Below are 16,894 nucleotides of genomic sequence, written 5' to 3' on the forward strand. Positions count from 1 at the left end.
TGGAGAGATCGGCGGACGATGATCGATGGAGGACGACGCTGGATGAGCACAGGGGGACCAGGTAAGTAAGGATGTACAAAATCTCGGGCTTAACCATCCTTGCAGTTTTTTTTTGCCCGAGCGAAGGTCGGGCTTAACTGCAAGGAGGTTAAACACTGAAATATCTGTATTTATTTTCCAGTAGGCCAGAAATTTCACTGTACCAAACAGTCTTCTTTGGTAAATAGGAACTGCAATTTATTTTATTTAGCTTTAGTGAATGTACTATGTGAAAAAAGATGAGTAACCTACCAATACTAATACACAATATAGATTACACTAAATGTGCTGACTGCTGACAATTTAAGAAAACTGAATGGGTATGCGTGGCACTACAAGTAGCAGCAACCACAATTGTACCTTCAGTGCATGTGCAGTCAGTGAACAGCACCTAAGAGTGTAATACACACAATATAACTTGTACTAAATGTGCTGACTGCTGACAATTTAACAAAACTGACTAGCTAGTAGCTCATGTAAAAGAAAATGCCCTATAAAACACTGAACTATGCAGCTAACAAAAAAACTAACAAGGCTTCTTCACTATCCCTGTCACACTACAAGTCTCTCCCTGCGTCTATCCTCTACACAGGACACAAAATGGAGTGACTAACCCCTCCCTCATTCCCTGTATATATATGCCTGTGCTATGATCTATCCTGATTGGCTGCTGGGCCTTGCTGTGCATCCTGGGAGCAAATGATTCGCTCCCAGCTGCGATTTCCGCTGAAATTTCTTGGTGTTACCGCCCCCTGCTTTTTCCTTTGTTAGTTTGGCGAGAACACGACCTCATGGCGAATTACAAGGCTGTTCTCGCTTATATGTTCGGTAAGCGAGCAAGGTTCAATTCGCTGAGCGATTGAATTTAAAAATCTCGCTCATGCCTAATCCACATCACAAAAGTAATGGCTTGAATACCTAAGGAAAGCCTCACCTACTGGGGTGTCATGTGGCCATGGCTTTGGATGGGTAAAAAGGGCATTTAGATCATTTTAATTTTCTAAATACAAATGATTAGTTAGAGGATATATGTTATATGTATATATGTTCTGGGTCAGTGATTAGGAAAAAAAAAAAAAACACCAGAATTAAGTTCAAAACATTTACTGTACTTCTAGAATAAAAAAAAAAAAAAAATCATTCAGGGAACACAAGAGCCTTTTTTGCCAAGGTGAGAATCTTTTCTGTACAGAATTCTTGTAAGTGCTTGGAAGTGATATTTGCCATGCTGGCTTTCTTTTACAATAAACATCAAGCTCCCCCTATGACTTTTATATTAGTGAGCAGAAGGGTTACAACTATGTTAAAAGCTTGTATTGCTGTCCATGCCTTTCTGGACAGATGACACAACCAGAAATGAGAGAAATTTCCCTAATAGGGTCACAGACACTACAATAATATCCTATAGTCATCTAATGTACAGGTCATTTATAGGTCCCGGAACCTGGTGAGCTTCACTCCCTTATATATTATCCCTTATATATTATGGGCAGAGCAGAGGACCAGAGTGCAGATCACCACGTCCATGGATCCATCGGGTATCTGGGCCATGTTCTCTCCTGGAGCCACCACAAAGGCCTTCAACTGGACATGTTGATTCTCTGCCAGGCTGACACTCAGAAACTTTAGAAGGTTAGGGTTAGGGTCTACACAGGTGACTTTATATCCTTCAGGATAGAATTGGAAGTTTGCTCCAGTGCCACAGCCAAGCTCCAGGACGTTGACTTCCTCGAAGTAGCCCTTGAAGTCATTAAATTTGCTGAAGAGCTGCTTTTTGTACTCTCTCATGTATTTGGTATAGTTCATGGACATACTCTGTAGGACGTATGGCTGTCTATTCTTGGCTTTGGGACTCAACAGGCCCAGGAAAGCAAGGACATGAATAGGTAGTGCTACAAGAGCAACACATATCTGGAAGAATACAATGTGCACAGCCATTGTCAGTGTGTGCAGACTGATTTAGGCACATCCTGTAATGATAATGATTGCTGTTTGCAGTCATTTCAAAGTCATAAAAAATGCATAACTTGTGACTTGTTCTGATAAAGCATTAGCATGCTGGCCGGTTAGGGAGGGATTACAGCTTTCTTCCTCCGACTCAAAAAGAGAAAGACAGTATTTGTTTAGATTTTTTTGCCCTGGATAGCACATCAAATGCAGCTCAGAAAAATAATCCTGTTTTCTTTAAATGAATGGCATACATGAGTAGCACTCACCACTGTAGAGTTTTTGAGCTCTGTTCAGGTGGGGAAAGAAACACACCTAAACAGGGGAACAGGTCCAGGTCTAGGGGTTTATTGAACAAACACAGGAGAGAAGAAAGGGGTGCAGGATGTCTCACAAAGGTATGACTCACAATACAGAGTGGTAAACATTCTCATGCCCATTCCTCAGTTACCAGAGACTCCAATGATCCCTAATCTGACCCCTCAGGTAGTCTTGTTTGATACGCATGGCCGAGTGTTAATCCTGTAGCATCAAGGGTAGTCTACTCCAGTTCTGTGGGGTAACAAATATGGGACCCAGGCCCTAGGAATATTCTCACCCCAAAGGTTAGCAATGGGAAGAGGCCTAACCAGGACCACATGTGTTCTGCTACTTACTCCCCCATGAATCTCTCCTTTACTGAAAATTTGCAGATATTTATTCCTGGGCAACAACCCACCTCCCTGAGTGCCATTTGTTGCCATTGGCTATAAGGATAAGTATCCATCGATGGTTATTGGTTACTCCTTTTTCATGCAGGGAGCCCTTTCCAGCAACAGAAGGAGGCAGCCAATCTACACACTAACCACAAGCCCCAGCAAGGCAGACTATCACATCGTAAACTAGGGACACTTCATCCCTAATGAGTCCCTAAATGTCCCCCCACAAAAGAAATGGCATAGCCCCAATTGCCAAGTCAGTGAGACTTTCAGGTCTTCAAAGATGACATCCTGCACAAATGTTGGATAGGGAAATAAGACAAAAACAAATATTACAATTTGAAACAAAAAAATACATACAAATATACACATGTGAAAAGTCAATAGCCCTGATTTATCAATGAAATGCGCGTACGCTCGACGCAAGCTCTATTACCGCATATATTTTTTTACACTCATAGTATTGTGTGATGACATATTTGAAAGTGCCACTTAGTATATATCCAGCTTGATAGAAATTAGTTTGCAGTGTTGTAACCAAAACAAAAAGTATCAAAACAACAAGTGCAACAATTGTAACTATAAATGAAGCAAGTTTGTAACTGAGTAGAATGTAACATAATAAAGTAACACTTACACAAAAAAACATCAAGCGTTAAAGATTCAAACTGACCTGTAAAATGGACTGGAGATGCGCACAAAACAGGGGGCTAATTAATTGCTATCACCTCACCATTGAGTTTACCATCTACTCCTGAATCGCGCAGCTGAAAATTAATCGCCTTAATTGGCGTATTCAAGATCTTTGCTCATCTTTGCAGGAAACCGGCAGGCGAGTTCACTAGAACTCGAGCCCGACTCGCGCTAATTGAGCTTGCTGACCAGCGCGTACATATGCGCGTCGAGCGTACGCGCACTTTATTGATGAATCAGGGTAAGTGTGTCAGTTCGGTCCTTACAATCAAACCCAGTAACTCACACTTCACAGTAAGAGGCACCGGCCAATCTACCATATTCTGCAGATGTACTTAATTGAACTGTAATACCAGGTTTGGATAAATTTATCGGTCTGATCCGTCCCAGCTGTCATCAGGTCTTCCATACGGTAAACATCTGCCACCCTCCTTAGCCAGTGTCCAAGGGTTGGCGGTTTGTCACACTTCCACATTGTAGGAATGCATGCCTTTGCGGCATTCAAGAGATGTTGTAATAAAGAGTTTTTGTAAGTCTTTTGCGACATTTTAGAGACATGGAGTAATGCCAAAGCGGGTTCATCTTTGATATTATATATCTGTGATCTTATGGACAAGGTCTGCCACCGAAGACCAGTAAGTAGACAAAGAAGGGCACTCCCAGAGAATATGTAATAACGTACCAGGAGCCGATACACATCTCCAGCAGATATTGTCAGTATGGGGGTAAATTTTAGCCAATATAGAGGACACCAGGTTCATTTCTGGTCTTTATTGTGTCCTATAGAAGACACCCCTGGTGGCACCCCCACCCCTTCCCCACCAGAGCTAGCCAGACACCTTCAACTGCCATACATCCCAATATGTTACCAAGACTCAACTATCAGCTATTCGTTGTAGCCAATCCAGGCCCCGGATCCTCAGAAATATCTAAATTTCACATAACCATACCCTGCATCTTCATGTTAGAATATTTCTTAACAGACTTGGTAGACTTAGTAAAAGTTAGTAATGTTGTCACTTACAGATTCACACTCCCATCTCCACATTTCCAGACGGTACAGTCCCAACCCCCAGCCTGCAATGGGCATATTCAGAACTTCGGAAATTCTTCTGCAGCTACTGCCAGCCAGGGCCCATATTGGACAGTGACAGTCTGACGGTCTGACCAGGACAGTGACGGCCTAGCCATGATTCAGGGTGTTCGCCAATAGTGCCAAAGCCTCTGTGCTAAAGTGAAACTGTATTTATTGGCAGGTGCTGAACTTCTGAAATAATCTGACATTTTTGCTGTTTACTCCATGAAGACTTTCGTGTTTACAGATCTCTTTAGCCACTAGTAACGTAAATCCTATGTATATGCTTTAAATGCTACCTGTCTGGCTGATCCTTCTGATGACAGGCCAAATTTTTAGGATTAAAGCCTCTTACTCTTACTTAACTTGTAGGTATTTTTCCCTAGGACAATTAGTCAAAGGAAATCTCCCTAAACAAGACATTGACAGCAGAATATAAAATTAACAGGATTTTAACCCTTCTCTACTTCATCCATTATCTTTTGTGCAGATTTAAGATCCTTATTATTCATTTACTAATAATACTAGATATATTGTCTGTAGGGTTTACGTGGGAATAAAAGTACCCTAAATGTATGATCTATATGATTTGTTTGTCTATGTCTGGAAAGGCACATGAGGCTGAAACTTTTCATATAGCATTCATTTATCAAGCTGTAGATGGACCAGCTAGATGAAGCTCTGCAGAAAAATTAAAACAAATATGTCATAAATTATTTTATTTTTTCCTGTAATATTTCCTGATTTTGGCATGAATTTGAAAAAAATACATACGCAGAGCATTTTCAGGTCCTGTCACTTTCACCTACGCAACATCCCAAAAATCCGCACCTACCTGTCCCCAGAGACCACAAACCTCCTCCTCTCTAGTATTCCACTAACCCGACTCTCGTCCATCCTTCCCATCGCTCCTCTTCCGCTGCATCTCTTTGCAGTTCTCTCCATTGGCTTCCATTTCACCTTAGAATCAAATTCAAGCTTCTGTGCTTTACCTTCAAATCCCTCCACAGTTATTGTCCCACTTACATCTCTGACCTGGTAGAAAAATACTCCCCCTGCCGCTCTCTCCGCTCCTCCAATGGCCTACTAATGACTTCCTCACTCATAACCTCATCACACGCACAGTTCAAAGACTTTTCTAGAGCTCCCCCAACTCTCTGAAATGGTCTTCTTTGTCCTATTCGGCTTGCTTCTACTTTCTGCTCTTTTAAAAGAGCATTCAAAACCCATTTTTTCAAACTTGCCTACCCGTCTTCTTCTGTCTTTTGAAACCGTCACAAGAACGGACTAGTTTTGGTTCTTAAGCATTTCCTATTCTACTTGAAATTTCAGAAAAGAAATTGCTATTTTTAAGAAATTCTAACTTATGTGGCATTGTATAATTTACATCACAGCACATTTAAAGCAGACCTATCACCAAGTTTTTCACATTATGTAAAAGAGTGGATAACCCTTTTATATAATGGAAAAAAATGTGTTTCTTCTTTTTTTTAATTTAAAGGGGAGCGGCAGCGGTAAGGTCTGAATGAGAATACCTGGAATATATACCTCACATATCCCAGGAGGCTGCTGGTTGCTTCTTTTCTGGAAAAAAACAAATGCTGATCTCACTCATGCACAGTGAAAATTGCACATTTTTTTTTACACTTTTAGGAAGGGATTTTGCATTGTGTAAATGCAACAGGGAAAATATTGTTTTGTGTATCTTCATTTCTGGCTGCAAAACATTGAATGTGAATATTTTGAATGGGATGAATACCCAGTATAGAGGGAAAGTTCCTTTAATACTTTCCTTCCCCTTGGATCCACTTTAAAGTTGTTCTTCTTAAAAAGTATAAAACACAAAAACAGTTTTATTAAATATTTAAAAGATTTAGAACTTAACCACACCAATGTGTTATTGTGTATGCATTGACAATATCTTGGACTACCTAAAAGTGCTACCCCAGCCCTAGCTTGACCCTGCCCTCAAAATAGTGATTTGGGGGCAACAACTTGTGAGTTCCAAAACATGGGAGATGATATTACAAACATAACAAGAATACATACATGCCTGCATTTCTAAAATGTAAAAAGAGCAGAAAGATAAATTTATTGTTTAAATCATGTTGCATACCCCTGCTAAATGCAGAGCCTGTAACCAGCTTCACCAGATTTTTATTTACACAAAATGTATTATACATCAGCACATGTTTATTTGAGTAGATATTTTTTTTTACAAGTAAGTGGATATGTTTAACATGAATTTATTTTATAGCATATCCAATGATATGGGGTGTAATAAGAATAATAATTGTAGGAGCCATTATGTGGCGCATGTTTAGCTCAGAGAATTTAGCATCTTCCATGTCCTTCCATGTAGCCTTTTGTAAGCTGCATCCTTCAAATAACATCTTCCAGGTGGGATTGAAGACCTTCTGGAAAAAGCTTATCAAGCTGGACTCATCTGTAGAGGCCACATGTTCAAGGAAGTAGAAAGCTCCACCCTGGAAAATAAAAAGCAAAGTTAAATTTCTATGTGTCAGAAATTAAATGTCAGAAATGCTGAAGTTACACACTGCAATCACTGTTTGCTAGGTATCTCTACAAAAAAAAAGCTTAAATATTAAGAAGCAGTTAATTAAAGACCCATTAGGCTATGATTACAAATACCAGTATCTATTAAACCATGCTTTATTGTTGCATTAATGAAAACATTTTTAAAAACATTTAAAAAAATAGTCCTGAAGCCAATCCCAGCCTTAAATGAAAGCATTTTAAATCAGTAGTATACAAATATATGTTTGGGATATACGATGATTAGATAGATTTGTACTACTGTCTAGTTTTACCCTGTACTGTTTTTGATGTTTGCCATTTGAAACCCCTATTTATTGTACAGCACTGTCTAATATGTTGGTGCTATATAAATCATGTTTATTAATATTATTGTTATTATTATTAATAATAATAATAATAATAATAATAATAATAATAATAATAATAATAATTAAAATTAAAATTTTCCCTGTCAATTCATCTGAAATTGCTATCACATTGCTATTGTGAACTTCAGTTGTTTCAGTTCCTATTATAATAATGACTCATTCTGCCACCTAGTGGCCAATTGTTAAAGTGCATAGATGTTACAATAGTAAATGCTCTAAGTATAAATGAAAATTATGGGCGAATTTAAAGTAATTGACAGGGGAATATTTTGACAAATAGACCCAATAGAAACATATATTGTACCATACACATTTATTCAAAGCTCAAGAGACTAATTGAAAATTTAATTAAATCCAGAACAAATAAATGCAAAAAATGGATTATTATACAAACAACATGGATATTGCACCGTCCTAAAACTGAGCCAATCAAACTCTGCAACTAACACAGCTGGATAGGCTGAGGAGCAAGGAAGTGCAATTTGCATGGAAGTTGCATGGGAATTACATAAGGGTAATGCAAACATTTACCTGTATTCACACTTGGCACTGTTATCTTGGACAAAGGCTCTGGCATTGATCATTTCATTCTCCCTCTCAATAAATTATAGAAAGGTAGCTAAAGATCAGAAAGCTAATGATATAAAATCATTCCATACAGTCAGACAATGAAATATACCCAATGTGTAGAGAGTAAAATGGCCAGGAAGTCATTAACCAAAACTAGCAACAACAGATCCTGACAGCCCATGAATTTGATTCACTCAGATCTATATGGTTCTATGAAAATTTGGACTCCAGGAATAAAAAGGCATTTTCTCTTATTCCTTGATACCCTGTATACTGCGTTCTACCTGTCACAGGAACCAGATGAAGTTTAATATATCATAAAGACTTAAGCAATTATTTGCACAGGCAAACAACAGATTTGGCTAAATGCCTACAGTACAAGTAATGGCACAGTGTACACAAGTGGAATTATATTGAAAATGAACTGCATTTTCTGTAAAGGTGGCAGAAATAGGATTTTTTAAAGTGAATATGCCAACAACATACTGGCGTAGATAATTAAATGAATTTGTTATCTCCAAAATCTCCCACCTAAAGCAACATAGAAAATATCATATGAGCGACAGCACTGTCTGTACAACAGTTTGAGCAAGAAGACCACTGAAATTGTTATCAGTGATTTATGTCTGAAAAGGAGAAAGCTGAAGCCCCTACAAGCTCAATCAACTTCATAATTTTAACATTTTGCATTTTCAAAAGCTGAATAAAAGTTATTTATTATTTATTTATACTCCAAACGTATCCTTAGACTTTGAAATGGTAAAATGGTAATGGTAAAACCTTGATCAAACTTGATCAAAGAAAATAGAACTGGTTCCATTATTCTATTGTACTGTTGATGGATTGTTTCCTGGAGGTTTTCTGAACTGTTGTTTGGTCTGTGATGACAGCTCTTAGGGTAGAGGAAGAGAAAAGGGGAAAGGTGGGAGATAATATTAGCAATGTTGTTTGGTATCTCATGATATATTGAAACAGCTATTATGTGTTATTCAATAATAGCATAGATGATTTTAGATTTTTTTTTCAAAAAGATGTTACAACTAAGCCTCCTGGGTATACCAGTATTAGACAGTACCCAGAGGAGGTTAGCCTGAAAAAAATTACAGATAGAACTTAATTTCAGGATTTTGTCCATACGGGATAATTAAAATGGCCAATCTAATTAGAACTGATATTTCTGGTGGAAGAGGCTTAAATAAATGTTTCCTAAATATCTGTAGAGGTTCCCAAATTAGCCTTTTGTTCTTCAGAGTTACTTCTCTGCAGCAGTCAGTGTATTTGAAGAAGACAGCTGCTTGGCCTGATTTTGCCTCTTCTCCATCTGCCAGGAGCTTTGCTTCCCACTTTTGATAGAAGAATTTGGTTACTCCAAGCAGACACTTTTGGCTATACTAACTGATTCTTCCTTTTTTTTTTTTTTTGCTTTTTTTTTCACAGTGGCTCTATTTAGATCAGGGGTCCGCAAAGTTTTATGGCCACTAGGCCATTTATGGGGGACGGGAGCACACTAGGCCGGACCTGCCCTAATGGCTCCACCACCAGGGAACACCCCCTGAAGTTAAATCCCTCTCCTCCGTATGCATTGCAGAGGGTGGAAGTATCAACGCCGGCCGCAGTAAATAGGGGAGCAACTGCAAGGGCAACCTGTGGGTAGAAAATAAACACAGCACCACCCAGTGGATGATGTTAGATTGACACCTACTAATAACGTAGTCTGTATACTTTTCTTGGTCAACTTTATGTCTCAAGTAAATTAAAATACATTCAATCATCTCAGTTTCTATAGAATGATAAGGCCAGCACTTTCATAAAACAAATCACTGTGCAAATTATTTATGCAATGATCATTTAGACCAAAACCTATAGCATACAGTTAAAAACCCTCTAAACCCTGATCATGACACCACATTACCCTAACCCATAATTGAATTATTAATTATTACCTAACCTTTTCTGCAGCATAGTTACCTTATTTATTTTGCACTACCAGTAGTGGTGGGAAACCCCCAGAAGTTACTGCCTGGTAAAAAAAAATACCAACACCAAGAAGCTGGCAAAGAAAACAGCCAGCTTATGAGTTATTTTGAATACAGAGAAATCCCCACCACCATATAATGCAGAATTGTAAAGAATGCTTAAATAAAGATACTATATCCTCTAGAATCAGACATATCGTATGCCTCCAAAATGACATTGTCTCCTCAAAGAATAGAAGGATATTATGAGAAGTTAAAAACTGTGTTAAAAAGCTGTGTGATTAAAAACGTTGATTAAAGAGTGAATAGACAGGATAAATGGGCTAGAAATTAAAAGGTAGAAACTAAATAAACTCACATAAACATAATCTAAACATAAGAAAATAGAACAAAAATGCTTGAAAAGGAATGTAGGAGACGAACTGCTTTGCAAATACGTTAGCATTAACACATATATTGGGAAATAGGATCCCTACAGGGGGAATGGGCACAACTGCTAAATTTTAGACTGGATGTTGACTAGGCAAACTCATTCAGTAACAATACCCCTGAGAAGCTCCCAGGTAGAGAGTTTGACTTGACACCATCCAGTTATTTATGTGAAAACCTGCCTTGCCTCCAGCCACATGTCCTTAGAAGCTTCATTCCATCTGGGGGTTAATACTTATAATAATACTACATTATCCCGTGGCTGTTGAATTTTCTAATCCACCAAACTGCAAAACCAGTTGGCCATAACCTGGAGAACCCCTAAGGAGCCATGCTGCATGTGTATACCAGCCTGACTAATGGTAAGTGTCCTTGCTACTCCTTTTTGTTCGCATACTCACCCATCCCCTGAAGAAGCAGACATCTGTGAAACATGTCAGAACATATTAAAAAGTTTATTCTGAACAACTTGGCTATTTGAATTCTAAGGAACATTCCAACCCATTACTGTTCTTATGTTGCTTTATGTTCTTTTGGAATTGTCATAATTAGTAAAAAAAAAATGCCAAGTATTTTATAGTACCTGGTCTGTGTGAATTGCTAAGCAAAAATACCCTGCTATATTTTTGCTATACTCTATCTTTGAGGTATTATTTGGAGTTCATAATTGCAAGTGAGTTGTAAACATAACATGTACTTATTGTGCTCTTTGCTCGTCAGCCTGATAGTAGATGCACTTCATTCTGCTGGATACAGGCTTGAAAAGTGCTACATTGTTTTGCTGCCATTTTTAATGACCTGGACCTTAGTAAATTTGACCCCAAACTTACAACATTGGTTCCACGGATTGTAACAGAAACCACTAAATTCTGTTTGGTTTTTCAAACCAACAAATTACACCCAGTGGATTTGGAATCTATTGTATGTGATTGATAGATTGCAGCACAATACCAAAATCCCAACCTTGTTTTTATTCTTTTTTGACATCGGATTGTTACAAAGCCATACAAGTAACAAGGCCAAAATTGACCTTTCATATGGAACACAAGTTGACATTCCCAGCCCATATTCTATGCAAAACATTCTGTATCTGTAGCACCAGAACAGAGCTGTAGCAGCAGTTTGTTACTTGTTTCTGCCATCCCAAATTTAATACAAATGACCTTTATTCCTCTCTTTAGTGCAGCCACATTCACAGCTGTGTGCAGCGTGAAGCTAGGGCAATGCTGGCCAAGTGCTTGAGCAAACGGATATTGTTACTGTTAAGAGTTTGTTTTAATTAAATAATTCAAATTTTGCAGTCACATGTTTATTGTTAAAGAGGGGTGTAATATTTACCTGGAAATGTATTGTTCTGGGACCAACAAAAACATATGTGTGAAAAAAACAATACAAAGAAAACACTAGAGCATGAGTGTGAATATTGCATATAGTAAGCATTCAAATAATAACAGGTATTTTCTTACCTGTGCTAGAATGATAACTACTAAAGTCAGATAATGGAAAACTCACCGGCTTTAGGACTCTCTTTACTTCCTTCAGTACTGCTGGCGTGTTTGGCACAGAACAAGTTAACAGGGTGCTTACAACCACATCCATGGATGCGTCAGCTATGGGTGTCATGTTGTCTGCTGATGCCACCAGAAATCCATCAAATTTAAGATGGTCACTCTCTGCTATGCTTTTGCTGAGGTATTTTTTGAAATTTGGGTTGATATCCAGACAGGTCACCCTGCATCCTTTAGGATAAAGTTTGAAGTTGGTACCTGTGCCACAGCCAATCTCAAGAAGCCTGAGCTCTTTAGAGGAGTCTGCAAAGTCAGATAGATTGTTAAATAGACTTTTTTTGTGTTCTTCCATTAGCTTGTTGTATATTATGCTAGCTTTGGATAAAAAAAGGGGAAAGGTTTTCTTTGATGTCCTATCCCAAATTCCAATGTAATAAAGTATATGGAAAGGCAGCATTATCACAGCCAAAATGAGCTGTAAAATGAAAATGATTGCAGACATGTTTAGAGAGCTCAGATGATGCAGCAGGCTGTTCAAATAAGAGTGATCTCTGGTCAAGCTGCAGTCCTGTAATCCTGAGTATGTAGAAATAGATCCTCCTCTCTGAGCAATGGGGAGGGAGGAGTGGTGCACGATGCTGGCACAAAGAAATTTAACATTCACACAAAAGTAACATTTGACAAGGCTTGTAACAGAAAACTGGTAAACTGAACTTTCACTAAAGGGATGTCTGCACTACAAGAAGGGCTATGTCCTCTCCATGATCATATGGCATAATTTACTAAACAATATCTACATTGGTGCTTGGTCATAAGTAGGGATGAGCACGCAAGATTTGTAAGTTTGATCTCACGGTGAATTGGGACTTTCTTGCCCAACTGAACATTTAAGCGAGAACGGCCTTGGATTCGTCATTAGGTCGCGTTCTTGCCGAAAACAAACGAGGGAAAATGCAGGGGGCGAGAACGGTGACTATTTCTGTCGAGAATGGCGCAGCTGGGAGCAAGTCATTTGCTCCCAGGATGCACGGGAAGTCCCAACAGCCCAATCAGGAGAGATCTGAGCACAGGCATATATACCGGGATAGAGGGAAGGGTTAGTCGCTCCATCTTGTGTTCTGTCTTGTGTTCATCTCTGTGTCAGAGAAAGGAGCAGGAAGAGAAGTGCATTGTGACAGGGACAGGTTAGGAGCCTTCTGTATATCTTGAAATATACAGATTGTGCAGTTTTTGATGCTACCTCCTGCTATCTAGCAAAAAAGGCAGAAACATTTCTGTCCTACTTTCCAAGAATTCATTTGGATAGCACTTGCTATCCATCAAAAAAGCCAGAAAAATGTCTGTATTTCACTGGAAAATATACAGATATTTTATTCTGGTCCCACTTGCTATCTATCAAAAAAGTATGAAAAATGTCTGTATTTCTCTCATAAAAATACAGATATTTTATTCTGAGACCACTTGCTATCTATCAAAAAAGCCAGAAAATATTCTGTATTTCTCTCAAAAAATACAGGAATTGTATTCTGATACAACTTGCTATCAATAAAAAAAAGAAAAACTTCTGTATTTCTCTGAAAAAATACCAATATTTTATTCTGGTCCCACTTGTTATCTATCACAAAAGCCAAAAACATTTGTGTATTTCTCTCAAAAAAATACAGATATTGTATTCTGATCCCACTTGCTAATAACAACTGATACAGGTGTTAAGGTGCACGCAAAAAGTTTCCTATGAAAAGTATCTAATCTATCTATCTATCTATCTATCTATCTATCTATCTATCTATCTATCTATCTATTTATCAGGCAATGGCAATCTGTCTACTTGCATTGTAATCATGGCATCTGCTGGGTATAAGGCGATACAATCCATTGATATTTTAATAAAAGTCTCCTGAGGGGAATGTATTCCATAAAAATTGCTGGAGGTCTGTGGGACTATAGTGTCTTGCTCATATAGTGTACATATTCCATTAGTTAATTGTACATGATGTGCTAATACTTGAATGACATTGTGTGTGAGGGTACAGTGGTGGTCAGTGCAGAAATGTTTAGGTGAACTTGCAGTCAGAGAAGTCAGCTGGTAGAGTGTCAGTTTTAGTTGTATCTGCTACTAAAATCTACATCTGTATAAAGTAACATGGCAAATGTAGGGATGGAGGAGAAACATAAAATCTTTTTTTTGCCCCTTTCCCCATATATGTCATTTACCATAATCACTATCTTGAGTCTCAGAGGGATGATTCTGGCTGAGAAGGTATTTGATGTTTGATTATTATAAACAAAAGGCTTTTTAAAGCAGCTGGAATGCTTCAGAGTCTACAGGTTTGTGTTGGAATCAATACATTATTTGGAAACTTAATATACAGCATGAATCAAGTTCCTGGCTTTGGATCATTTTGAATCTGTATCCCCAATATCAAATACTTTAGCTGTTTGTAAACCGGTAAATTGTGTGGTAGCACACACTACTAAAAAAATAGAACAAGGGTCAGAAAGTGGATCATGCATGTGTTCTGCACCAGAAGATTGGTGCTTTTGGCACAAGGAGAGAAGCAGTGCCCTACCCTTAGGTTCCCCCTACCCCAATACTCCTTCATTTAACACAGCCCTTGGCTTACATTAAATATTAAGTTCACTTGCAGGATGGCTTGAACGGCATTGGGAGACAACTTTACACATGTCAGATTTTTTCCCAAGATAAGCATTGACCATTCATCATCTGGCATGTGTACTTAGCTTTAGGCAAAGCTCATAGTTGTCCTAAAGCAGGGGTGTCAAACTCAAATACACAGAGGGAGAAAATTAAAAACTTAGACAAAGTTGTGGGCCAACCTTGAAATGTATTGAAAAAAATTGAGGAAGTTTTTCCTTCTCATTAGATATAAAACCTTTTCATACGTTAACAAAGAGGTTTTGCTTCACATTCACTCTGGAACAAGCTTATAGAGAATAGAGAAAAGGCAGAAAAACTGAATGGCCGACGATTGTTCACTATCTATCGTGTGTACAGTCGTTCAGTGATCGTGCATGTTTCTGCAATACACTTTCTTCTTTACATGTCACTCCCTGCATCGTTCAAACGATCGTATCTAGCGTGTGTACACTGTTGGTGGATTATATTTGAACAATTGTATTGTTACACCATGTACAGAATTGTGCACAATACGATTGTTTAAGTATAATCGTGCATAATCGTTGATCGGTTGTAATCGTTCATTTTCAAACGATAATTATTGGAAGTGTGTACCTAGCTTTAGGAATGCAACATTGTTACTTTGTAGCAATTCACAATGGTTGATCTGTATCAGAAATGTGTTAACACAGCCAAAAACTAAACAGAAACAAGGATTTATTTAATTGATTGTGTCATCTCTAAAGCTACGTACACACTACCAATTATTTTCGTTAGAAAACAAACAAATAAAAGTTCTAGTTGCCCAGCTGCCATATCAAGTCGGTAATCCAGAACAAGTATGCAAAACAGGAATTTTGTCTTTGCTTGCTGCATGCTTATTCGTGGACAGTAAATCAATACAAAATCAATAAACATCAGACAGTCAGACAAAGCATTTTCAAAAAGAGTTCAGCAATGGCAGCATACGTGTCTCAGTACTAATTTCATTTAGGAAATAAGCCAGGTACTGAGGAAGTGGGCTTTTGTCTAACCAAAAACAGAAGATACCTAATAACAACTGATACAGGTGTTAAGGTGCTTGCAAAAAGTTTCCTATGAAAAGTATCTACTCTATCTATCTATCTATCTATCCATCTATCTATCTATCTATCTATCTATCTATCTATCTATCTATCTATCTATCTATCTATCAGGCAATGGCAATCTGTCTACTTTCATTGTAATCATGCCATCTGCTGGGTATAAGGCGATACAATCCATTGGTATTTTAATAAAAGTTTCTTGAGGGGAATGTATTCCATAAAAATTGCTGGAGGTCTGTGGGAATATAGTGTCTTGCTCATATTGTGCACATATTCCATTAGTTAATTGTACATGATGTGCTAATACTTGAATGACATTGTGTGTGAGGATGCAGTGGTGGTCAATACAGATATTTTTAGGTGAACTTGCAGTCAGAGAAGTCGGCTGGTAAAGTGTCAGTTTTAGTTGTAGTTGCGGTCAGCAGATGAAGGTCATAGTCACAGGTGCAATGGCTGGCACTGGATGAGCACGCTGGCACGTTATTGCAGTGGTGGTCAGTGTGCAGCTGGAATGCTTCAGAGTCTAGAGGTTTCTGTTAGAATCAATACATTAATTTGGAAACTTATTGTACAGCATGAATCAAGTTCCTGGCTTTGGATCATTTTGAATCTGTATACCCTACATCAAATAATTTAGCTGTTTTTTAACCAGTAATTTGTGTGGTAGTACACACTACTAAAAAAATAGAACAAGGAAAGTGGATCATGCATGTGTTCTGCACCAGGAGATTGGCGCTTTTGGCACAAGGAGAAAAGCAGTGCCCTACCCTTAGGTTCCCCCTACCCCAATACTCCTTCATGTAACACAGCCCTTGGCTTACATTAAATATTAAGTTCACTTGGACCTCTAAAAGTGGACCTTTAAGTTACTATTAAGGACTGCAAAAATTATTCCTGGCAAGTCACAAAATACAGAAAAAGTATAATTTAAAATGATTTGTAATTGAAATCCAATGAGGTGACTTCATGCTAAGGCTGATATGATACCATCAGGTAGAAGGAAGCATTTACTCAGCCTCCTGTCCTCCCAGTGTTAGGAATGCAACATTGTTACTTTGTAGCAATTCACAATGGCTAATCTGTATCTGAAATGTGTTAACACAGCCAAAAAACTAAACAGAAACAAGGATTTATTTTATTGATTGTGTCATCTCTAAAGCTACGTACACACTTCCAATAATTATTGTTAGAAAATGAACAATTACAACCATTCAACGATTATGCACGATTATACTGATATATAATGATCGTATTATGCACAATCTTGTACATGCTGTGATGATACAATCGTTCAAATATAATCCACCAA

General features: G+C 38.1%; 1 protein-coding gene and 1 pseudogene across 1 annotated transcript; both read right to left on the reverse strand.

The window, feature by feature from the left end:
* Positions 1 to 1,467: 1,467 nt before the first annotated feature.
* On the reverse strand, positions 1,468 to 1,977 carry LOC140340385 (thiol S-methyltransferase TMT1B-like; annotated as a pseudogene).
* A 4,616-nt stretch (positions 1,978 to 6,593) lies between these two features.
* On the reverse strand, positions 6,594 to 12,430 carry LOC140327446 (thiol S-methyltransferase TMT1A-like). Its single transcript, XM_072406834.1, has 2 exons — positions 11,867 to 12,430; positions 6,594 to 6,938 (listed from the first exon to the last, which is right to left on the reverse strand). The coding sequence occupies exons 1-2, from the start codon at positions 12,362 to 12,364 to the stop codon at positions 6,699 to 6,701; spliced, it is 738 nt and encodes a 245-aa protein (XP_072262935.1). The 5' UTR covers positions 12,365 to 12,430; the 3' UTR covers positions 6,594 to 6,698.
* Between the last annotated feature and the right edge of the window lie 4,464 nt (positions 12,431 to 16,894).

This window comes from Pyxicephalus adspersus, chromosome 1, assembly GCF_032062135.1.
Source record: "Pyxicephalus adspersus chromosome 1, UCB_Pads_2.0, whole genome shotgun sequence".
Lineage (NCBI taxonomy): Eukaryota > Metazoa > Chordata > Amphibia > Anura > Pyxicephalidae > Pyxicephalus > Pyxicephalus adspersus.

Excerpts from the sequence above, each read along its gene's own strand:
- LOC140327446 (XM_072406834.1), bottom strand. The coding sequence starts at position 12,364 with ATGTCTGCAATCATTTTCATTTTACAGCTCATTTTGGCTGTGATAATG. Across the intron at positions 6,939-11,866 it reads TAAAGAGAGTCCTAAAGCCG|GGTGGAGCTTTCTACTTCCT; the intron begins GTGAGTTTTCCA and ends TTTATTTTCCAG.